This window comes from Apteryx rowi, unplaced genomic scaffold (assembly GCF_003343035.1).
Source record: "Apteryx rowi isolate R43461 unplaced genomic scaffold, aptRow1 scaffold_1033, whole genome shotgun sequence".
Lineage (NCBI taxonomy): Eukaryota > Metazoa > Chordata > Aves > Apterygiformes > Apterygidae > Apteryx > Apteryx rowi.
The window spans coordinates 82,989-107,790 of NW_020447235.1; the positions used below are offsets into that span (position 1 = coordinate 82,989).

At 38.4% G+C, this 24,802-nt stretch overlaps 1 protein-coding gene across 6 annotated transcripts in view; it reads left to right on the forward strand.

The window, feature by feature from the left end:
- Positions 1-24,802, forward strand: part of RSPRY1 (ring finger and SPRY domain containing 1) — a 39,150-nt gene that overhangs the window by 9,217 nt on the left and 5,131 nt on the right. For 4 of the 6 annotated variants that reach the window (XM_026066847.1, XM_026066857.1, XM_026066867.1 and 1 more), the window contains 12 exons: positions 1,847-2,341; positions 6,108-6,160; positions 7,640-7,752; positions 10,365-10,491; positions 12,016-12,074; positions 14,063-14,129; positions 14,884-15,015; positions 16,305-16,420; positions 17,231-17,374; positions 20,619-20,730; positions 21,757-21,859; positions 23,401-23,553. In XM_026066847.1, the coding sequence (XP_025922632.1) occupies positions 1,995-2,341; positions 6,108-6,160; positions 7,640-7,752; positions 10,365-10,491; positions 12,016-12,074; positions 14,063-14,129; positions 14,884-15,015; positions 16,305-16,420; positions 17,231-17,374; positions 20,619-20,730; positions 21,757-21,859; positions 23,401-23,553 (1,526 nt within the window). In that variant the 5' untranslated portion in view covers positions 1,847-1,994. Of the gene's footprint in view, positions 1-1,846; positions 2,342-6,107; positions 6,161-7,639; positions 7,753-10,364; positions 10,492-12,015; positions 12,075-14,062; positions 14,130-14,883; positions 15,016-16,304; positions 16,421-17,230; positions 17,375-20,618; positions 20,731-21,756; positions 21,860-22,857; positions 23,376-23,400; positions 23,554-24,802 lie in introns of those variants that run through there. The other 2 variants (XM_026066894.1, XM_026066885.1) reach the window with 2 other exon arrangements.

A 24,802-nucleotide genomic window follows, 5' to 3' on the forward strand; every position in this document is an offset into this window, starting at 1 on the left:
GTGGTGTTTTTTTCGTTGTTGTTTTTGTGGGGTTTTTTGGTAGCTTTTAAGGTTATTTGGGCTGGACTGGTTCTAATCTTACACAATTTCCTTTAAGACCTATGGAATTTGTATGACACCCTGACATCTACTTTTTACTGACTGACTGAGAAGATAACATAATATCTGTATTGGTTCAGACAAAAGGACTACTGAGCTTGGTGTCCCACACCTTCTTGTGGTCCAGCTGCTTAGAGAATAAGCCAAGCATACTGTGATATTAAAACTCTTTTAGCAATCCGTGGTTTAGGGATTCCATGAACTGAAAATCTTGTATTTTTTGCATTTAATATCCCCTGAGGGATTTTTTTGCTAGTTAACCTTCACTTAATTTCTTAATATTGAACTCTTCATTGTACTACAAGAAGATAACCTACTTTGAACCTGCAGAAGAGTCTGAGGGTTTGCTGGAAGTGCTTTCCCGGTGACAGCTATCCATTCAGAAACTTGATGATATGCTTGCTCATATGACCTGTGTCTGGCTTCCCAACTAATGTTATTATGGTCTTGCCTGAATGGCAGCCAGCTATTGCACGGTTGCCAGTTGTCTCAGACGGGAGGGGACATTTCATATTTCAAAGGTGGCAACTGTCTTTGACTTTCTTTTAAAAGTAAGGTGCTATGTTTGCTGTTAAGTAGATGGCTTAACTAGAAATTATGACAAATATCCTGTAATGAGTTATTAGTATTTTGTATCTTAAATGTTAATTTTAGATTCTTGAAAGAATAACATGCATGTAGTCTTAAAAGTTACTTGTTCATTCTGACATTATAGAAGTGTGAGAGTAGTGACATGCTATCTATCTTTTGTAGGGCATTTCCCCCTTTTAGTTGAGACTTTATATAAAGTTCTGTAGAAATATAGCTGTCTATGCCTTGGAGAAAGAACTTGTAATGAGGTTGGGTTTTGAATCCTTTTGCTATTGCTAGTCTTCTTGATTCAGCGATTAGTAGGGACTGTCCCACAATCCCAGTACTAACGGGCCTGTACTTGATCCAGACTACTTGCATTAAGAACGAAAAATGACTGAATTAGTCTTGGTTCCCAAAAAGGGAAGACTGGGTTGATGCTAGATCCAAAGAGGTATGCAACTTGCACAGAAAACACCCCTCTCAGCATCCCAACAGTTAAGATTTGTAGGTATTAAAATCTGCATCTGCAATTCCCATTTATTTCAGGGTCAGTACTTGGAGCATCTTTGGGTGAGATTCCAGTTGATGTAGGCACATTCCAAAAAAATCATATTTATGCACAAATGGACTAAACAGCCGGTTCACTGTTAAGTCTATTGTTTGTTGAGGTAGCCACAGCTGTACAGAAGTAGTCTCATAGTTGTGGCCTGTTTTGCAGAGTCTGTTTGTGAGTGATGCTGACTACTCCTGATGTGAAATGAGAACCTTAAATGTTCAGTCTTTTAGTTGGGTGGCCTGAACAGTATCTCTCTATAGAGGATAAAGGAAAAAATCAAGCTGTGGTTTGTGTTGTAGGTATTACTACTTGAAGGGCGGCAGTGTGCTAGATTTAAGGGCAAAGGTGTTCCTTTGCATCCAAAAATCTTGGAAGAACTGGGAAATAATAGGTAGTGTTGATAGGAATAGTGTGTGTATGTACTGGGGGCAGCTACACAGTGAACTCCCTACTTCTCCCCCCCTCCACTTCCTCCTCCCCTCCAAGAGACTTCAGATGCCAACCTTGTTTCCTAGGTGTTATATGCACCAAGACTGACTCTGTTTACTAAAATAGAAATTTTTGTATTATTCAGTAAAAGAAATAACACTGACTCTTGTTTTGGGTTTGCTTTTTCAGACCTGCTTCTGGATGACCAATGTGTATTTTAGCTGATAATGTCGGATACTAAGTCTCCAACTTCCCATTCATTCCAGCTGGTAGCAACGCATATAATGCAAAAATCACAATTCAGGATCATACAAATATTACTGTTAAAACTTTCTAGATGATTGTAGTTGCTTTGGTTGTGTTCTATGCTAGCAGAAGCCTTCTTCGAGGTTTACTGCTGACTCTAGAGCACCACGTTCCCCATTTACTGGGAGCCTTGGGGGCTAGCAATATGGGAAACTCCTGTGTTTGCCGAGATGATAGCGGAGCCGAAGACAATGCAGAATCTCAGAATCGGCAAACGGAGCACAGTAGAGCACATGTACCTGAAGCAAGAAGCCACCCAAGGGACCCTGTCCGGCCACCCAGGAGGGGGCGAGGGCCTCATGAACCAAGAAGGAAAAAACAGAATGTGGATGGGCTGGTACTTGACACACTGGCTGTAATTCGGACGTTAGTAGATAAGTAAGTACCTCCTCACGGAATAATTCAACCTGAATGAAAATACCATGTTCTTGTCTTCTCTCAAACTGTGACTCCATCCTCTCACCGATCTACACCTGACCCTCCCCGAAGCAGCAGCGTGTTTACTCCTGGAGGCTTAGGCGAGGAGCACCTTTCCTAGGTAATAGAAGTAGCTCCTGAGTGCCCAGGTACAGACTCTTCCAGGAGTTGAGGAGCTTCTTACAGTTCCTGTATGGGCCTACACCCAGATGGGATGAGGAGTGTGCTCAATATTTATTACCTGGCATAGATGCACAGTTAGGAAGCAGCAAACATGCCAGAGTTTGGGAACTTCTGTCCTAAAAACTGGTTCTTCTGTAAGATTTCTGTTTTCAGGCTGTATTTACTTCTCTGGAAATGGTAAAGCAAAACTAAGAGCTTTGATCTCTGTTAATTTGTATAGACAGACTGAGGTTTTCTTTCCAGTTATAAGTCTGACTACTTTTTAAAGACTGCATGTTGCGACTGTTCAGCTCATGATCCCAGTATTGCATTCCTTGCATGCTCAAAGCATCCACTGAGGGTGTGTGGGATATTTGTGGATTCATCCTTATTTTTTGTTTTTGCATAGCTTTCTACAGAGCTTTAAAAGGACCTCAAAAGTGATGGAATAAGTTAGCTCATCACCTTTTGGATTAGATGCAGGTTAGGAATTGGAAAGACCAAAACAGGAGGAAAAGGCACTATTGTACCTTCACAGCTGGGATTTGAGTTTAAGCTGGATGAGACTCGGGATAAATGAGCCTTCATTCATATACCGGCATGGTGGATCTGAAATGTGCCTGCAGGAGGAGTTTGCCTTGCTGTTGTAAAATGCTTTAAATGGAAATACCAGGTCAACTGTTTTGTCTGAAAATTTAAATCCAAGACGGTATTTTCAGGGGGCTGTTTGTTTGTTTGTTTTTTGTTGTCTGTTTTTTTTTTAATCAGGGTTTTGTGATCTGTCTTCATCAAAATAATCTCAGATTTTTTGAGAATCTCTCCGTTATCTCGCATGCCTTCCCCTCTGCCCTCAGTTCATCTACTTAAGCCATTTAACAACATTTTTGTGTGTAGCTGATCCTGTTCCTGTGGGTTTTGCAATCAGTTTTGTAATCTTGTAAGCGCTTTCCTGTGTTACCGAGTGATAATAAGCATAGTTATTCCACTGATTCTGGCCTATTTCTGCCAAATTCCTGAAGCTACTGCATTTTTTAAAGAGACTTAGTTACTTCCTTAGAATCGCAGAATCATGTGGGCTGGAAGGGATCTCTGGATGTTCATCCAGTCCAGCCTCCTGCTCAAGAAACAGGTCTAGTTAGAGCAGGTTGCTCAGGGCCTTGTCCAGTCAAGTGTTGGAACATCTTCAAAAAATGGAGATTCTCCACCTCTCTGGGTCCCTGTTCCAGTGTTCAACCACCTTTGGGGCTTAAAAAAAAAAGTGTATATATGGAGCTGGAATTTCTGATGTTCCAGCTCGTTCCTGTTGCCTCTTGTGCTGTCACTGTGTACCTCTGAGTAGAGTTTGGCTCTCTCTGGCCGACTTGGTTTTATAACACAGTTAAATATTACAAGTTATTGCAATTAAGACGACGACCTATAGCCATGAATAACAGCGGATCTGTTTGTGAGACAAACTATCTAAATGCAACTGGAAAAATTTTAAGGAACCTTTCTGCTAGACCTCAGTCCCTTTGTAGATTAATAGGAATGCTTGCTTGAAAAACATCCAAGTCTGGAAATCTTGTTTTTCAGTGCAAGCAAGAGACTGCAGGAATAAGTATTTCCCATTATTGTGTGTTCGTGAACATAGAACTTGATTTTTGTCTTTTGAAAACACCAAAACTGAGACTGAGCAAAACAATAGGGATGCTGACAAGTCTTTTTTTTTTTTTTTTCCCCTTGTTGAGAAATATGCCAGAATAAAATCAAAACGCAGATGAAACTGTGGAAGTAAGAGCCAGTTGGAAATACGGACTTCAGTTTGGTAGTAAAGCCCTGAAGAGCAAAAAATAGTGGCGCAAGAACAGAGCGCAAAAAAATTCTTCTGACAACTCTTTTTTTCCAAATTCTATCGTGAAAGTTAGTACATGTGGACCTATAGTGGGATCTGCAATGAACAGTTGTTTTCCCTTTTTACTGTGTTTTTTTTTTTTTTTTCTGATCAAATCTCAAAAACGTACTGGAAAACAGCTTTTTTCTCCCTTGTATCTAGAAGGAAATGAGTTAAGTTCCATTCCCTGTCCTCACAAGAATAAGTACCAATTTTGGAGTCTTTACAAAGTGCTGCTCCACAAATTACAAAATTGGAAAAATGACTTCTAGATTTTTTGGTTTTGTTTTTTTTTTCCCCTCCAAATAGGAGGAAGGTGGGATGTTTGGATATTAAGTGGCTAAAATGGTAAATTAGTGGCACAGGACTCTACTTTGCTCAGTTCTGGTACCGCTAACACCTGCTATCCATGAGGGAATTGGGACATCTTGCAGATCAAAACTTCATCCTTTTTTCATCATAGCCTTTATTTGTAATTTTGGTACTTTTTTCTTCTTTCTTTGAGATTTTGCATCCTTTCTGTTGAGGTAATTTTGCTTGCATCTCTAGTGCTTTTTCCTGCTGGTGAGATTAGTTTCCACAGGAAAGGCAAAGAGATTCTTGGCAGGGGCAAAAAACCATGATTTGTTTCAAATATTACAGCAATACGAAAATGTGGAACTTTTTAATAGGGAATGTCAGTTTTTTGGTAAGAAAAGCACATATTTTTATCATGCATTTTGAGTCAAAACTGAGTTTATAATTAGGCCCTCCAGAGTAGGTGGCTTTTTTAGCTGCATGCTTAATCTGTGTTGAGATTTTCTAGAATTCCTCCAAGTTTAGAAGTTCCAGTTTGATTTCATGGGGTGTTATAGAAATTGGTTTTGGAACGTACCTTTTTGTTCTAAGCCTGGGGTTAGTACAAATGCCTAAGTAGCACTAAATGAAGCATCTGAGCATGCTGAACTGAAGGTGCATCTGCTTGCACAAGCTTTTTTTGGTCCTGAAGATGCTTACTGAACAGGAATTTGGGACCCTGCTTCAGAAACTCTCAGTGGTAGTACGTGTTCGGAGCAGATGGTCTGGCCATGGGTTCCTGCCCTTGCTCCAGCGAGCCAGATTGAGGAACTAATCTAACTGAACTCTTTTGCTTTTTGTGTTTGAAAAGAGAATGGGGCTAAATATCTTCCGTTTATCTGCCTTAACTGCTTCCTGCAGCTCTTGTTAATGTGTTTGAAGCCTGTGATGCTGTTAGGTGGCTTGCCCTTTGGTTATATTTTATATACAAAATATTTTTTGCAGAGAATTTCTAGAAAAAAAGAAAGTTTAAGGTATTCCAATGATCTCTTCTTTGTTTGCTGCTCTTTGTTCGCTTCATGACCTCTGAAATACAGTGTCTTGTTACACACTCTGAGGAATTTTGCTAATGAATAGCACTAAGCCTAAGCTTTATGTTTAGCTTTTAGACATGCAGATATGGATCACTGTGTCACTTATCAGCTATTGTAGATATTCAGATGTTGACTTTGAGGCAGAAAATGGCTCAAATCCTATCTGCGCTTCAGATCTAAAAAGGGTATTAGTAGTCTGCAGGCTAAATAACTTTCTTTTGTTAAACACTTACTGGATTCATATTTGTCTGTGCATTATCATTTTATTTGGTGTATTATGTTGATAGTTGTACATCAATTTTGACCTGTGTAATATCTCTTTCAGTGACCAGGAGCCTCCTTATTCAATGATCACGTTGCATGAAATGGCAGAAACAGGTATCAAGGCACTGTGCTGGGCATTTCAGTTGTGACTGCAAAGCAAAAAAAACAACAAACAAAAAAATCCCCTTCTCTTTGCTAAGAAAAATACGTGGCAGCTGTACATTGTGACTTCCTGTAGCCCTAGTGACTTGGAATTTGAAACAGTTCTGCACTTCAGAAGCTTCACTGAGCTCATTGCACTTGTATGATTTTATTTGAACTCCCTTAAACTTTCTACAGGAAGTCTCCAGAAGTGGCCAGTCGATGGCCACAAACGCATTGTAATGATGTTAAACCGTAAGCCACAAAGAATGTCTGTTTGCAATAGGGCAGAACTGACCCATATACGTAGGCATGGTTTAAACCCATGTTCTTCGAATAGTGCATACCTTCTGTCTTGGGTTTTGCTGTTCTTAGACTTCTGCTTATTTATATTGGTTATTGCTGGCCCTGTCCTTAAATTCTCCTGCAAACTGCGCTGTGTTTGTACAAGGGTTGTTTTATCTCTTGTTACAGTAGGAGAAAATCTCCCTACTCAAGACCATCAAATTTCTGGTTGAGGTGAATTATTGTCTCTTTTAGTAGAGTTGGTATTTGTCCCAGAAAACATATTTCCATATTAGAATAAGGTAATCAACCTGATTCGATATTACAGCTGTTCAGTAAAATGTTTTTCAGGGTAATGTACTTGTAAAACTCAAAGATCAATGTGTTACCTGTTGACTTGTCATTGTTGCAGGGAGCACTAAGTCTCTTCAGCCTCACTCACTTGCCTGTATGCAGACACAGACTCAGACCTTTATTTTCACTTCTAAGGCATCTACTTGTTGAACACCCAAATCTGTTTACATTATTAGTAGTTTATCTTTAACATCTTATATATGAATCTTTGGTTACCTGCAAGTGGAAGACCTTGTCTACTCATGAAATGATAAGAACTGTTGCTTATGAAAACAAATTTTCTTGAGAAGACCAGGCATGGAACAATTAGGGCAGTTCCGCTGAGGCTGGTGTAACTAGAGGGAGTTAAAGAAGGGTGCTTTGATTCCAGCTAGGAAAAGTATTTCTTCAGTGTTGTAGCGGATGCACTGTTTAACCCCTAGAGTTAGCATTAGACACTGAACTCTGAGGACTATGCTGGTAAAAAGTGCTTGTCCATTCTGGTCATGAGTGTTACTTTTTAATTTTAGGGGAAGCTAAAGGATGCTCAGGCCTGGGCAAGACTATTCTCAAAAAATTAAGATACTTAGTGTTATCCAAGTTGTTGTATACTTTTTTTTCTTTCTCCTTGAAATTAAACTTCCAAGCTACTGCAAACTAAGACATTGATGTAAAATATAAACTTTAAAAAAAATTTTTTTTTTTCCCTAGTGTCTGTAAACTAGCTGGGTTATCGTGATGATTGAAAGTTTAAATTTATATTTACCAATATATTTTGAACACTTCAGAATTGCAGTGCTATTCTGAGTGTTATTTCTGTTTTGTGGTTGACAGATGAAGGCTGGTTGGAAGTTGTCCAGTCTTTAATTAGAGTTATTCCGTTAGAAGATCCACTGGGACCAGCTGTTATAACGTTACTACTTGATGAATGTCCGCTGCCAACAAAAGTAAGTCTAAATAATGTGCGTTTCTCCATGGACGAATTTCAGTCATTTGTGGTTGTCAGTCCCATGATAGCTTCTTGGTGGTTTTCATCAGTGATGCAAACCAGATTGGGTGTTAGGTGATCAGAAAATGGGTGCAACTTGTAAGTTGGAGTAATTTGTAGGGACTTGGTATGCAATTGCTACTTAATGGTAGAAGCACTGTAGAAAAAGTGGAAAAAATCTAGTCTGTGGGGAGGAACCTGAGGCCTTTGGTCTTTAGCTGTCCTCTTCGTTGCTCTTCTCTCTTGCTGTCTGGTATACATGTTAAGCAGTGAGTGTGTACGGATGCTACAAAAGCAGTTCAAATTTAGAAGTTTTGTAGATGTGTGACTTTTGGAACTAGAGGAAGGAAACTACAATTCTTTGCCTGCGTATGAGGCATGCAACACAAGTGCATGTATTAAGTGTAACAGATGACATTTTTATTAAACTATGAACTATCTACATACAACTTTGGCAAATTCAAACACTTTTTACTGACGACTGGGTTATCTTTCCATCCAAAAACAGATGAATGTGTTCCTGCTGCGTTGGTATGTGTATTTTAATGAGGGCCTCAAGTGCTTCAATGTGCTAAGCGTTCTTGAATCCCGTAGACACAATGGTTGTGCGGAGGAAAAACAGCATCACAGAAGTTGTCTGTCTTCATATGCTTGTCATTATCTTATTGCATCAGACATTGATGATGGTGTTGTTGCTGCTTTCATTTATGAACCGACTTACACTGCCAGTTTTAGTCTTCATTTTGCACTGTCATGGATGTAAAAAAAATGGGTAGTTTTTGTGTCTTACGTAAACAGATGAGTGGCTGGAGAGTTAGGCAAACCCTATAACTAAAACATTTTTTTTTCCCTCTAGGCCATTAATTAAAGTCTGCTGAGACTTTTGACCAAGTTAAATGTTGTATGGCTGCCATGTAGACTGTGAAACGATCCTAAAAACAAACCCACCACTAGAAATAGGAATAATTTCCCTGTTTTGAAGAAGAAACCAGGAACTGGAGACCATCGTTAATGCCTCATACTAAGAGTGATATTGTAATTTTTGCTCAGCTATACAGTGTACTCAGTAATCAAATGATTTGCTTTTTGAAAGCCACATCACTCTTGTTTAGGTGCTTTAATTTTAAGGAGTAAGCTTTGAAATGGTTGACCTTAACAAGACAGAAGGAATAAGATGCTTGTTTTGGGAGGTTGTACATAGGCTTTTTTTCCTTTGTATTTTCTGCATGATACAATGAGGGGCAAGGAGTTACAGTCCTGCGATCTGCAGATCACATGCAGCCTAGTAAAGCGTTTGCTGCTGTTCAGTCTTTGCTTATTCAGAATAAGCTGAAGTTTTCGGTCTTAGGGTTTTAAGTCAGTGCCAAACTTCTGTTACAGCTGTAGAACAGTAGCAGGCCATATTCCATTTTCTGTTTTGGTAGGCCATAGTCCATGAAGTGAAAATGGCAGTGCAGTAAAGTCTGTTTATTCTATAAAGTCTTTATTTAACTCAAAATACTTAATCTTTGTGACAGTTCTATTATTGTCTAAAGGCAATATCAGAGTCTGTCATCAGTCTAATTTTCATTAGGCTTCTCCATCCCACGTCTGTGGCTCAGTCATCCTTTCTTTCTTCCCTGTTTTTTCTACTTTGTGTCAGCCCTGTTCATCAGTTTTGCCTTTGTGGCTGTTCTTTTGGGAGCACGACTACTTTTCTGTGTTATCTCTGTACAAACCTCAGACTCTAATGCAGTGCATTGATTTAAGTCTTGCTCAGAACGCAATTCAAAAAGCATGTAAACATGCAACTTGAGTAATACTATTTTTTTTTTTTCCAAATGGCCTGCTGATTACTTCAGGATGAGGAGTTATTTTGTTTTAATTAGAGCCTATCCTGAGATTATGCAGTTTATATCTGAATCAGCCGAAATTTTCATAGAAGTCTGGGAAGTTGGGGGGTATTTGGAAATTTGTGGGATTTCCCCCCCCCCTTTTTTTTTCCTTCCTTCTCTGTGGGGTAACTTGTTCTGGCTCTAGATTAACCATGGTAAAACTACCCAGAACATGGTGGTTATGTTTTAGATCTATCCTAAATTTATGATGTGGAATATAGGCTTTTTTTTTTTTTTTTTTTTTTGGACAGATTTCTCCAATTCTAAATTTCAAAGTCTAAATTAGCTTTTTTTGGAGAGGGAGTGGGTTTTCGAACACTTGAAACAGTGTCTGAAATTAGATGGCAGTAGTGCCATTGGTGCTGGTCTGTATTGTTGCTTTCATCTGCTATTCAAGTTCTGCTTACTATAAGTAGTTCATTTGTGTATGGCCAGAAGTGTCATGAGTTTTTGGTCGTAACTATGACATTGCTGGTAATTTTAAAGTTACAGCCCCTACACTGAACTTCATATCTTCCCATCTGTTCTGTATTATCTTCTAAGATAAGAAGATAACCATCCCTTGGTGTCTGCAATATATATGATGCTGCTTTTTTGGTAATATGGTATAAAAATCATTGCTTGTAATATATTGAATTAAGAGGGGAAAATCATATCCTTCAGTAATGTTGAAGAGATTTCTAATTTTGTTTTTTAGGATGCATTACAAAAGTTAACTGAAATACTAAATTTAAGCGGAGCTGCTGCTTGCCAGGATGCTTGTCACCCTGCCAAACATCGGAATACAACTGCAGTACTGGGCTGTTTAGCAGAGAAATTAGCAGGTGAGCAGAGGGAGCCTGCTGAAAGCTTGCATCTGACTCTCTGAAGTACCTATTGCTTTAGCACCCGCTATGCAGACCGGCTCAGAAATGTGTTCTTAGAACTGAGTAACGTTTCGCATCGAGGAGAGACCTTGTCTGACTGGTGTGGCCAAGTCTGCTGCTCGATTAAAGGGTTAAAACATTCGGTCGTCAGGGACTAGCTTTGGTCCGAGTCGGCTGATTTACAATTCCAGATGCTTGAAAAGATCAAACTGTTTCGATGCATGGTTGCCAAATTGGAATATATACATTTGTGGAGCAATGTTTATGCTTACAATATATGGCCTTAACACTGGTAATCAATCTTTTCTCTAGGCCTAATCTGGGTGGGTGAGAACCACTGAGAGTACTTAGTGCTTTAGCCAGTAGACAAGAATATTAAATTGATATTCTTAGAGGCTGTATAGAAGGATAGAAGAAAGATGCTCTTTCTACTAGACTGGTAGTGTTCTAAGGTTGTTACCTGAAGAAATTTCCTCTGCTGTGTTACATCGCTGCATATTCTATTTTAAGGTGACTTTTTTAATATAGATCTTTTTATTCCCTGTTATTTGTAGTACCCTGCTGGAAGCTTAAGCTTAAGTTTCCTTCTTGCTAATGCTCTTTTTTGTATCTAGTTTTTTGCTCTGTTTTCTGAAAGCGGACAGAAAAAGGGAATGAGGCCAAAGTGAATGTCCGCTATCACTGAATGGTCGTTAAAAGCATAATTTCAATATTTCTCTCACCAAAAAAAAAAAAAAAGAGAGAGAGAAGAACAAGTGAAGGAAGCATTTTTGTATTGTAATACTTCTACCTTCTTGTTATAGCAAGTTTAAAATGAGTTCTTGTGTCTGCTTTCCTCTTAGTGCCCCAGGAGCAGATCTTGTACAAGCTCAGCCAGCAGATCTGTTAATGTTGTCTTGGAACTCATTAGAATTTGTTCAGCGTTCACAGATATCAGTGTTTGATTCCCTTATATCTCTCTACCGATGAAACAGGCAGTATTTCAGGGCATTTTCTAGTTGGCTGCTTACTATAGTGCAAAATTAGCTGCAAATTGTGTAGTTAACTGTCAAGTAGGCTATATTAGACACTGTCAGTTTTGCTTATTTTGTGCTTTTGATGAAGGGAGCTAGTCTTTATGCTTTGACTCTAGAAGTAAGTGGTTCCCTGCTCTCTTCAAAATTATATGGGCATAAAAATGTTAATCAGAGGCTGACAGAAGGATTCTTGCTTCAAAAACTATGAAGTATAGCTAGAACTGTGTACTCATTTACGACAAGTAAACTGAAAATGTTTGTAATTTGGCAGTAACTGTGTAATTATTTTTGTAGCAAATACTTGACTTAGGGGAACAATGATCGTTCTTTTTTATAGTTTTGTTTTGTTGCAAAGTCAGTGTTCTTAGCTGTTCTTTTAATTTATTCTCTTCTGATTAAAAGTTCTGTGCAAGGATGAGAGTATGATTGTTCCTACGCATGGATTTAATTTTTAATGTTTTTGCAGGTCCTGCAAGTATAGGCTTACTCAGCCCAGGCATATTGGAATATTTACTTCATAGCTTGGTAAGTGTCCTAGTTCTTTTTGTATGTATTCATGCATGACAATTACTCCCGTTTTCTTGGAAAGTAGTGTCAATTTTTTAAAAAGAGAAAGTACTTGTGTCACAATGCAGGTCTGGCTTTTATGTTTGTCTTTGAACAAAGTATCTTTCATTCAAAATTTTTTTTGCACATCTTCTGTTGTGTCCTTTCTCTGACAGTGGCCTGCACTAGACGGACCTTTGACCCTCAGGGACCATCTTTGTGTTAAAGTTCTTATTAGTCAAGCATTGAGAAGCAAATAACGCAAATTATTTTTGGATTATTGTGAAAAGTTAGGGTCATAGTTGGTAAATACTGGTAACATAATAGAAAATTGACATTTAATAAGTTCAGAGAGGCCTACTGAAAATACACACAAAAAAAACATTTGGGACCTTGCTGTCTTTAAAATAACTGTGCTTTCTTGCATGTCATAGCACAACAGGCTGTCTATTGAAGTTTATACCTTTTCCTCATCCAATTACCTTGTTGCCTGCTAATTTCAAACTCCACTTAAGCATTAGTAGAAAAGTTGATCAAACTGTATCTCAGCTTAACAGGAGGATAATTCCCACTGACACTGAATGCACTTGAACAACTTGAGGGAAATGGTAGAAAGGCTATACCTGAATATATTCAGGGGCTATTTTGTTGTTGCTGTACCAGGTGAGAAAGCAAATATTTTATGCTTCTTGAAAAGGATTTGAAAAGTCATCAGACGGAACCAACCTCCCTATTAATTTTTATATGGCACTTCTTTGCAAGTGTTAATTACTGTTAGGACAAACTGAAAACTGCACAGCTAGTCTAGGACATTAAAAAAAAAAAAGTGCACCTCAAGTATATAATTTTTAGTCAGTAATTCTCTAATTATCAAATACAAGCTTTTTATCCTCTGAAATAATCATTTTAGATTACTTCTTTACATTTAAAGTCCTCATCTCTCTCTCTCTTTTCCCTTTTTATTTATTTATTTTTTTAATTTTACATTAGAGGAATGAGGCTTCATGGAGCACATTCAGAAAGTTGAGAGTTCTTTTGAAAAAACGGTTCTGTTCTTTGGTCTAGAAAAAACAGGCTTTTATTCAGTGCTCTTGAGTCAGTGCTCAGGGCTATTGACTTAAAAATCGATTCTGATTTCACTTGTTAGGTCAGGAGCATCTCAAATGAAATAAACCCAGTTGCGTAGGTCTGAGACTGGTGTGAGATGAAAAGATGGCCATTTTGAGGAGCCAGTCTAATATGCCTGGTTGGTTGACTTTAAGTTATTTGCTATGAACTCTTGGGAGGAGGGGGGACTAAGCACATCCTGGTTGAGGTGTTACGTACTTGGTCTGTTAGTCATTCTTTAGATGCTAGAATTAATGTAAATGTATTTTTTATGAAAGTATTCATCCTCTTATCCCTTCCTCTTTCTTTTCCTCATGCCCTCCCACTATCTGTATTGCCAGGCTACATCAATGCCTCATTCTCGTATGGATAGCTTTGAGAATATAAATTGCTATAGGATGAAATACTATTTTGTTAACTTGGCTGAGAGAATTGGGTTTATTTAGCCTGGAGAAAGAGAATGTTAGGGGAAGATCTTATTGCTATCTACAGCTGCCTAGTGGGAGGGTATGGAAAAGGCTCTTCTTGAAGGTGCACATTGATAGGGTAAGAGGTAAAAGGCACAAGCTGTAAATGGAAAATTCTGTAGATAAGAGGGAAAAAATTTTCCATCATGAAGGGTGGTCAAGTATTAGACCACGGTTCCTGAGAGGCTGTGGGATCTCCACCCTTTGGAGATACTTGGATGGACAAGGGCCTGAGCAGCCTGATCTATGTGAACCAGCTTTCAACAGGACGATGGACTAGATGACCTTCAGAGATCTCTTTCAACCTAACATATTCTATGACAGACTAACAGCTTTTCCTACGTGTCTGTGCCATGTATTTATCAAACAAATTTTCTTGCTGCCCATGTTTAGAATTTCCAGTCCCATCCGACAGTGATGCTTTTTGCACTAATAGCCCTGGAGAAGTTTGCACAAACAAGTAAGTATCAGCCTTAACTGTAAGAGTAATAGTATGGCTTCTACTGCATGACTGCCATTTGCTTCATCTGATCACATTTGTTAAGAGAGTGGGAAAGACTGGGTTGATGGGAACACAGATGTAAAAAAAGGAATGTTGGTGGATTTACAGGCGGGAAGAAATACTTATTGCTTCAGTGACACCTTCCCCCTCCCAAAAGCAAAGCAAAACAAACAAACAAACAACTTCGAGACATTTGCTGAAACGTCAGTCCTCCTCAGCTAGAAATTGCTACATAAAGACTTACGACATGTGACCTTTGTCACTGAAAAAAAATCTTTTAATAAAGAGTTGGAGAACAGCTGTGACTGGGCATTTATAGGCATGAAGAAATAGTTGTTGCTTTGGTCACAACCCTACCCTCCCACCCCCAAACCCCTAAGAGATTTACTGAAACTCATTTCAGTCCTCCTCAGCTAGAAGTTGCTACATGAAGTCTTATGACTTGAGACCTTTGTCACTGAAAAAAAAATATCTTAATAAAGAGATGGAGAACAGCTATGATCTAAGTCTTTGGGGGATGTGGCTGCCTACAGTGAAGTGGTATATCTGAGTGCTAAGTAATTTCATATGCTTGCTTGTGAAAAGAACTTCATGCTATTTGTAAAGTTGAGGTTTAAAAAAAATTTTCTATTGCATATGTACAATGTTATTCTTTTTAACTAAACTTATCCCTAGTTTATAGCAGTTATTCTTTTTTGCTCTTAAATTACAGGTGAAAATAAAATGACAGTTTCTGAATCATGCATTAGTGACCAACTGATCTTGCTAGAGAAATGGACAGATAATCCAGACTATTTAAAACGCCAGGTTGGATTCTGTGCCCAGTGGAGTTTAGACAATCTGTGTAGGTATAACAAAGGGATGGATTAATTTAATATTAAGAACTTCTTCAAAGAAATGCAACACTGCTTTGTGTTTTGATTTGTATAAGCACTTATTGTAAATAAACCTGATTTGCATTTGTAATCACTCTCTCTCAAAAAAAAAAAAAGCTTACATGTATCCACATGTAACTATGTCTCCTCTTTTGGAAAGGAAGTGGTTTGCGCTCTCCGTCTGAGCTGCATTGAAAATTCTTTGCACTGTATCTCTGGTAACCCATGTTTCAGCAGAGGTGATGAGTAGCTAGATCATGCTAGCTCTGTCTCTGTGGTACAGCTGGATTACTGACATATCCTAGTGCTGTCACTAGCCACTGACATGATCTTAGGTGATCTTGCCAGCAGCGCACAGTCACAAAGAATTATTAACACTTTTTATTCTAGTGATTGGGAGCGAAGAGTAGATTGACAAGCACTTTACTATATTTATCCTTTACGACAATTAACAATCCCCAAATTCACTTGTTTAGTTGTAATTTGCAGGGCCCAGTAACTGTATCTAAGGGACCTATAGTTTCTAATGCCTTTGGGTTAAATTTGGGTAATAAGTCTTGTTTGGCTTTATGTGGATTTGGCCAGCTTATGGCAGGCCAATGTCAGTAGTGCTTAGTAAACATCCCAAACTTTCTACGATGCTTTTACTGATATATAAAGTGGTCCTAGGATAAGATCTTTGATTTGTAAATTAACATGTTTATGTCAATAATTTGACACCTGGGAAGATTAATGCTTCTGGTCCTTCCCTGTGAAAGGGGGAAAGAGGAAGGAAGAAGAGAGGAAGAGCTTCTGTGCCTCACTAAGTTCATCACCTATCTGAAAATGTGAGGGTCAAAAGCTCTGAATCCTTGCTTTCCCCTTGTCATTGCCTTCTTCCCCTACCCCCCAATCTTTGTCACGTGTAATGGAGCAGGAAAACTCCACCTAACTAAATATATAAATATGATGGTAAATCCTGAAAACATGGCATCTTGGTACGAACTTGGATGCCTTATGTTTGCCTCTGGGTTTCCTGAAAGCAGTGATTAGTCTGTAGAAGTTCTAATCGGAAGTATAGATTGTGTTCTAATGTTCAGAAGATATTTAACATACAGTGTTATTGTAAGTGATGCTGATTTCATGCAGTCAAAATGTCGGTATTTCATTTGGTTATGCCAAAAATTAATTGTGTCCTAAAAGGATTGATTGTCACCAAATGAAATATTTAAAACTAAGTTTTGCTGCAGCAATAATTCAAACTAATTTTATTCTGCAGTTTTAAAAGAAGGCAGACAGCTTACATATGAGAAGGTTGACTTGACCAACATTAGGGCTATGCTGAACAGTAATGATGTCAGTGAATACCTTAAGATCTCACCGCATGGATTAGAGGTAGGATGTCATTTCATAGTTTCAACCTTAAAAAAAAAAAAAAAAAAAAAAAAAGTTTGAAGAAAAAGACAGAATTTAACTATTTTTGTTTGCTATGTGTTCCTGTATTTCCTTAGAAATAATCAAAGCTTTTTGCTGGCTTTGTATAGAAAGTTTACTTTGTCTTAGGGTTGTAACACCGCTGTACTAATCTCAATTCTAGAAGCACTCACAGTAAAGTAACACCTGCATCTGTGCCCCAGAATTTCAGAAAAGTGAGGAAAATACTTAAGAGTCAGCTGGCTTTTTGCTCATTTTGACTAAAATTGTTCACAAAGTATGCTTGCTATTGCTTGTCCAGTCTACCCTTGAAAAGCCTATAGCAGTAGGATTTCTATTTTTTCCCCTCTCTTCAGCTTCAAGGTTTCTTTTTTCTAAAACTTTGTTCCACTACTTCTAGGTGCATGTTGATATGTGCACGTGGAAAACCTCTCCCTCCTTTGTACCTACCAGGAGTCTGCTAATGATTGATGACTTAGGTCTGTCATCTTGGTTGTTTTAGTCTTTAAATCTTTAAACTGATCCCATTGACCCTCTACTTTTTTGTGTGGCTTATCACTGAACATTTTCAGTCTTGCCTCCTTAGTAAAATGCCAGCTAGTTAGGATGTGACTATTTTGGTTTTAAAGAGAGGTCACTTTTTTCTGAAGTTCAGGTGCCTCCAAAACTGTGCTGGTATGTTCTTACATGCAAGAAACTTGATCCAGGGGAGGAAGGGGCTTGTTTGAATGCTAGTTTGTAGAAACTTAATTTTTGCTTTGGTTTTGGTAGGCTCGATGTGATGCTTCATCCTTTGAAAGTGTTAGATGTACGTTCTGCGTCGATTCTGGAGTCTGGTACTATGAAGTTACAGTAATTACTTCGGGAGTGATGCAGATAGGATGGGCTACCAAAGACAGCAAGTTTCTCAACCATGTGAGTACATGTAATGTAACTTCAGTATTTTACTTACAACACCTATAAAAATAACTGTGATTATTCTGTGGCAAAAACTGAGCACCTGTGTCTTTTCCTCAAAAATTTCTGTACTTTTGAAGGGTTATTTCTGGTGAATTTAGTGGTACAGGAAAAGTGCTGGGTTGTCAGTGCTACGGACTGACACTGTTTACAAAAATATTGTGTAGCTGCTAGCGGTGCCAGCTTTTGCTATCTAGATGCCACTGTCTGTTTAGGAAGCTACAGGGAAATGGCTTGTTTCCCGTGGACTAGTCTCTTCTTGGAAACTGACTGTAGATAAGGGCATTGGTTACTGTCTGTGTTGTTTTTATGAAGTAAACAAGTGCTCACTAAAAACTAGCAGATTATCATGCAATCACTCTTGTCTTTATTCTGATAATATGGAATGAGTACATCTGTCTGTCTTTGCAGTTTGCTTTGCTCTCGCTCTCGTGCAGTTAACTTTGTATCTTATTCTTGATTCTAAGTATTCTTCTTACAAGTTTATTCTTAAAAATGCGTACCTATTAGCGTTAAAGTGTGAAGTGCCATGTGGACACAAAGTCTAAACCTATAGTCAAAGAATAATCTCAAATGTTAGTTGAGATGTCATTAGGACTCTCCTGCTTCATTTTCTGCCTGGATAAATCATGGCAAAATGTGCTGGGGGATATACCCTTAAGATCTGAGATTGTCTGTTGCTGTTAGGGATCATTTGCACATAATACTTTAGAAGAAGCCAAGATTACAATGTCCACTAAGTTGATATGAGCGGAAAGTTAAAAGTCTGAGGGGTTTTTTTGTGTTTACATTGCTCAGTACTCCAGTCCAGAGGCCAGCAAATACCACAAAGCCAGGAGACAGTGAAGACTGACTTTCAGTTTCAAAAATACGTATGTGGAAATAAAACAATGTTTGGCGTGGTGTCTCTTCTACCCTTTAAAGTTGTGTGTGTGGGGGTATGTATCTGCATGTGTGTGCATGTGTGGGTGGAGAGGGGTGTGAATATGGATGTAAAAGCTGCCAAACACACTCAGTCTGTGAATTTCTCAAAACTCAGATAAATAGCACTTGGTGCTTTCATTGGCATTAAAAGAATTGGTCACTTCATTCTTAATCATAGGCAAATGTCTTGCCAGTTGTGCTAGATTATTAAATCAGGTCTGCAAAAATTTTTTATTAGATGAGGGGAAGTTCTTCGACAGATTTCATTATATTAACAGTGAAAAGACTAACCAAAGACAGAGTTTAGAGTTCTGAAATTTTAAATCTTCATGGTAACTCTGTATGGCTGTTGTAAACTCAGTATGCTGTAGCATATGTGCTTGTGTACTTCCATGATACTGAGAAAGTGTAGTGACTGCTACCCAAAAAAATAATCTGCTTCAAAAACTGAAGAATGCTGACGTCCGTCTTCCTGACTCCAGATTGCATGGTGTTTAGCTTAGAGGGGGCTTTCCATATTATCAGCCTTCCAAGCTCAGCCACCCTGAAGTTCAGTACTGTGCAGGATGGCAAAGGGCATGTACAGCCTAAGCCTACTGCCACTGACCCGAATGGAAATAAAGGGCTGGGATTTTAGGTTGACATTTTAGCTGGCTGAGCTGGAATAAGAAATACACCTCGAGCTGTTCTGTATTGCTGTATTTGCGTGATTTCATGTTCCCGCTTGCAGCTTAATATAGGAGAAAGATTATCTCTTTTTTCCTTTAAATGTAGAGAAGAGCAGTTAAAACTGCTCATTTCTGATTATTATAGAAAATCATTCTACAGCTGGCTCAGTGCAGAAGCTAATGTGAAGCTAGGCCAATTACAGACATACAAGTAAGTATTGGTGATGGTGGGGGGTGCAAGAGAAACATGCCAAGGAGAGGAAAGAAGTGCAACAGGAATGGGAGAGCAGGCTTTCTCACCATCTTGCTTAAGTCTTCCTGCGAGTTCTGTCTTCTTGCTGAGTTTCTTCCATCCATTCATGTAAGTCACATTCTCCTCTGCTGGTGTATAACACGTACATATCTCTAGGTCATTTCCAAAGTCCAGTCTCACATCTCTAGCATGGAATTGCGAGTGCAATTTAAAGAAGGGACAAAAAAACCTAGAGACCTGTCCTGAGCAGAGGCATTGCTCATGCTGGCTGTAGTGGAAACTGTTTGAAATGAGTGGCAGTTGTGTCTGCCTTTAGCATACTAAGAGGCTTAAAAGATTTTTGCCACTTACTGTTAAGACACTTGATGTGTATGCATTTTTTGCCTGTGCTTCCTATACATGGTATGAAAATAGGAGATGTCACATCTCTGAGCTGCAATTGTTTTACTGGTGGGTAAATACTGCTGGTATATATGTTCATAAGGTTTCTACCAGAAATATCAGGGTGGACTTTTCCACTGGATATATCACTCATCAGAATAACTCTTTATTTACAGCATGTGTAACAAAAAGACAAATAGTCCTAAATATAACATTGTACACTCATTAGCCGGACTTAAAATTAATTTAGGACATCTGAGACTTGCGTGGTCAGACACTGACTAGTGTTTGCACTACAAACAAACCATGCTGAGCATGAGGAAGCTATCTTCCAAAATGCTTTGGGGTTTCTCATTTGGGCTCTCCTACATGATGGGTTGTTCTTCCACTCTTGAAATTTTGAATGCCTCGCATTTTTTATGGGACCTTGGGACTACTGCTTGGTAATGCTCTTACAAATTGAGGGAGACTGTCACTGAAAGGGACACCATATGCACAAATTTAGTGAAGAGTCTGTGGGACTGTTCTCTTTTTGAGTGCTGTATGTTCTGGTGACACATAGATGATAACTTGTGGGGGAAGACATTACAAGTTTGCTGCTGGGACTTCAAGATAAGAGAGTGGTTACACTTCCTGTGTTGTCTTTTTAAGCTTCAAAACATTAACGCTGCTATTTGGGTACTAGAGTTGAGATTTATAGTTTGAGATAAATGTATGATCAAATTTAGTAGACAGAAATGATTTGAGCTCACAGAAGACGAAAAACACTTTGGAGACAGTCCCCTTTTTCCCCCTCCTCACCCCCACCAAATGTCTTTTGATGTGAAAATGAAATGAAGACTAGTTTGAAAAAGAACCTTGGGGGGGGGGGGATGCTTTCCACTCTTGGATGAATGGTTTAGTTGAATAAAAATAGACTTTGCAGCCATTCCTCACACAGAAGGGCTAAACTGAAATGCTTCACTTTTTTCTAAAGGAAGGTTATGGCATCGGGGACGATGAATACTCCTGCGCATACGATGGCTGCCGGCAGCTGATTTGGTATAATGCCAGAAGTAAACCACATTCCCATCCCTGTTGGAAAGAAGGTATTTAGTCCATTTCTAGTGTTTATCCTAACTGGATTTCTGCACAAGACTTTTCCTCTTGCAGGCATCCAGAATACTTAGTTTGTTAGTAGGTGTGGATGAAGCAGTTGTTGCCTAATCTTGGTGATACTAAAGATTTAATAATTATTGTGTCTTTACTAGCATTTGATGCAGTAAACTGAGAACTACTTTCCTGTTTCACAATATATGGCAAGAGAGTCTTTTTACTGTCTTTTTTTTTTTCCATAGGCAGAGTACAAATCATAGTACCAATTAAAGTTGCTGGACACTTTTCATCTTAATGTAGTCCTACAAACATCCAAAAAACTGTGTTGAAATGTTCCCTGCTGGGTGTCTGCCTTAGGCTGAATCAGTTATTTTAGAGGAGGAAAAAAAACTTTTCTAGTTTGTAGATCATGGTTAAAGGGGAGTGGCACTGTCCTTCTTACTTTAAATTCTTGGATAACTACTTGGACAACAAAGATATGTTCTTGATCTCAGATTTGAAATCTTGGCAGGAGTATATGTGTATGCAATGCTTGTGTGAACTGTGCCACCTTCCTTCTATTAAAAATCTCTCCAAGTCTGGCTAAATTAACACATCCTTTAAAAAAAAAATGGGGAGAGGGGCAAAAAGACAGTTTGTACAAGCATGTTAGAAACTTCTTAGACTTTAGAAAATATATGTTCTGAAGATATCTGCAATGGGTGTAAAATAGGCAGGGAGAGAGACCAAGGGAGAAAGCTTTCTCTGGCTTTGGCTAACACTCTGCAGTACATTCACATGTATGTGGTATTAATGCTCTGGCAATCTAAAATATTTTTTTTTTTGATTATTTTTTCCTGCTTTTTTCCCCTCCTAGTTATTATCTGTCTCACTGTTTCTTCCTCTATGCTTTTTCGAACAGTTCCTTCTTAGTGAGACAACTCATAGTGAGATATGCAGTGCTTACAAATAGCTGAAACAGTTATTTTTTTTATTTAACACGACTGAAATCTTTAAATTATCTTTGTTTTGCACATAAGGAGACACAATAGGATTTCTACTAGACTTGCAAGAAAAGCAAATGATCTTCTATTTAAATGGAAACCAGCTTCCTGCTGAGAAGCAAGTATTTTCATCTGCTGTGTAAGTATGTGCTCATTTGTAACCTGTATGGATAATAATCTAATTGTATGAAAATGTTTCTCATTTGAAATGTAAACTGATATTTGCTTGCCATAAATACCATCATTAAGCAGACCTCTCTATTGAAAGTTTCTTAGAAATAGGCAACTTGGATATCGTTTTGCAAGTGGATTTCAGGGCCCAAAGTAAATACCTGAGAGCTTCCAAAGCTAAGTTCAGCTCAGGCTTTCTAGTGTCAGACTAGAACATCACCAAAACAGAATGAGGTTGTAGCAAAGATGAACAAATTCCTAGTAGTGCTTGAGGAACTCTGGATCTTTTCAAAGAAAAATGCCTCAGTCCTGCAAATTCTGAAGTGTGTATTAACTTGCTGCAGTTCGGTGGGGCTGGTTCCTGTAGTAGTATATTGAATATTCATGGAAGGATGGGTCTGACAGCACTACAGAAGGGCGTTAGGCTTTATTGTTCTACCTCCTGTTAAAATTAACATGTGGCTAATTCCTCTGACTCTAATGGAAAAGTCCAGTCTTTTAGCTCTGAGAAGGTAAGCTGGTGGGAAACTTGAGGAAACTTGAGAGGCTTCTTGCTCAGCTTAATTAAAAAATACAGTACTTAGTAATTGACTGTTACTGTGCTAATGATTTTGTTCATGTTTTCTCCTCAAAATGAAGTTCAAGATACAATCAAAACAGTAGCACAGTTTAAAGTGTGGAATATTTTGACCATTTAACTTGTAGTTCTTCATGTGAAGTATGTCATTTATATGCTTAACAGATTCTGTTACTCTATCAGAACTTAACTCAGCATATTATTCATGTTATTCAGCTTGGGTCCTCTCTGTAAGTAGCACTAAAGAGGTGATAGTTGTGGTGTTTTTATAAGGTGTCTGTATGACTGTGAAGAAAAGACAGCTGCGCTGAGGTAATCCTGTAAGGGCAAGGAGAAGCAGATGGACATTGTCCTAATAGAGCTCACAGACCTGAACTCATCTTGCACAGGTTCCACACAACGTGTGTGCTCCAGATTTGCTGCACGTTCCCCAGATTTGTGCCTAGTCAAACAAAAGAGCAGGAACAGGAGTGGTGTGCCTGTAAGTGTCACTGGCAGTTGACGCTGCTCCTCAAAACTCTGCTAAACAGCAATTGTTTGGAAGAAAAATGTTTTTTCAAATTCCAGTGCTGAAGGAGAGATCTGAGCTGATCAGTGTAAAGAGGATCAGGTTGTGGGCTGTTCAGATGTATGTATTTGCTCTTGGTGTAAGTGTGACTAATCCTAGTTGTAGAGTATGCAGACTTTCATTGATTGACTCAGTAGGAAATTCAGATAACTTCTGATAGTAAATTCAGAAGTTAAGAACTGAACAAGGGACGGATGTACAGCTGAAACTGGATTTGTTAGTGCTTTTCTCCCAGTCAGCTTTAGCTGCATGTTTGTGCTGAAGAAATTTGTCTCTTTGTTTCAGGGCATATTTTGATTTGATAATAAAAGTGCTCTTATTGCTTTAAGTTGCCCTAAAATGTTTGTTTTTCTTCATACTGCAGGTCTGGCTTTTTTGCTGCAGCTAGTTTCATGTCCTATCAACAATGTGAGTTCAACTTTGGGGCAAAACCTTTCAAGTATCCACCATCAATCAAATTTAGCACCTTTAATGATTATGCCTTTCTGACAGCAGAAGAGAAAATCATTTTGCCAAGGTAATCCTTTTGTCTGGTTTGAGTGTGTTTGCATGTAGAGAAGTTATATGCTTTGTTTCTTGGTTGTGCAGTCTTAAGCTGTACTTAGCAAAGCTACTGTTGATGGTGTCACTCCTCCATGTTCAGAAAAGGGTTGGACCATAGACCCTGGTACAACATAACTAGGTAGGACAGCAGATATATGACCAAAATCCATCAAATTAAAATCATTGTCTGCAATATTAAACTAAATTAATTTCAACTAGTACTGTGACAGTGAAATGCTTGTAATAAAAGTGCCTCCTGCCTTGAATATTAAGTTGGTTGAGGAGGAATAGTTTTAATTAAAAAATGGCGTCTCTGTTTAAAATTGACCTAATTTGTGATGTGATTGTGATGTTGGCAAAGTAACGGTACTGAACGATTGTGAAACTTGAAGTTATTCTTCTTTTCGGATCCAGGTGAAAGCTCCCCATTTGTGAATGATACTATGAACAAAGATTATTCAAATTTAGAACAGCTTACCCACCTAAATATAAACCAAGCCAAATAAAAACTGAACCTTCTGTTGGTTTGGGGTAAATTTTTCTTGAATTCTGAATTTCTGGCGGGAATGAAATTTACTGGCTTTTTTGTTTTAGGTTATTAGTAATAGAAAAATCTTCTGGTACATTGTATCATTATCTTGCTACTGTTTGTGGAAAAAATTCTGACAAACTATTTGTACCTAGATTTCCAGCCCTCCCTGAGTGCGTAGAAGTCTAGGCTCTCTAGAATGATGCTGATGTGTATGATTGAAGTAATCTTTTGTTGCTTCTAATTAAGCTTTTTTTGTTGTTGTTGGAGGTGAGTATCTCTGACTACAGTAAAAGTCACTGAGATGGGTTTTGAAAAATCTAGCCGTTCATTCAAGTGGATTAGGTATTTAAGTGGCCTCAGTGAGGGAAGAAAAACAAACTTGCTCTTGGATCTACTGAATTGCATGTTGGCAGAGCTTGAGACTCAGTATACTGAATTTATGCAATGCAAAAATCAAATCCAACCTGCAAGGCTACTGTGCAGTTCCTTATAGCCACAGTGATTTATACCTCCTTGTGACCGAAGGTGCTATGAGTGAGGGCTTTTCTTTGTACTGAAGACCTGACTTAATCCCTTAAGATGATCTGTTAGTTATCATCCTTGGTCAGCCCTCTGTTCAAATAAAGTGCTTTTTCTATCTTAGTTTCATGCGTTAGCTGAGGGTTTTTGCAGGTTTTTAGCTGTGTGCTAA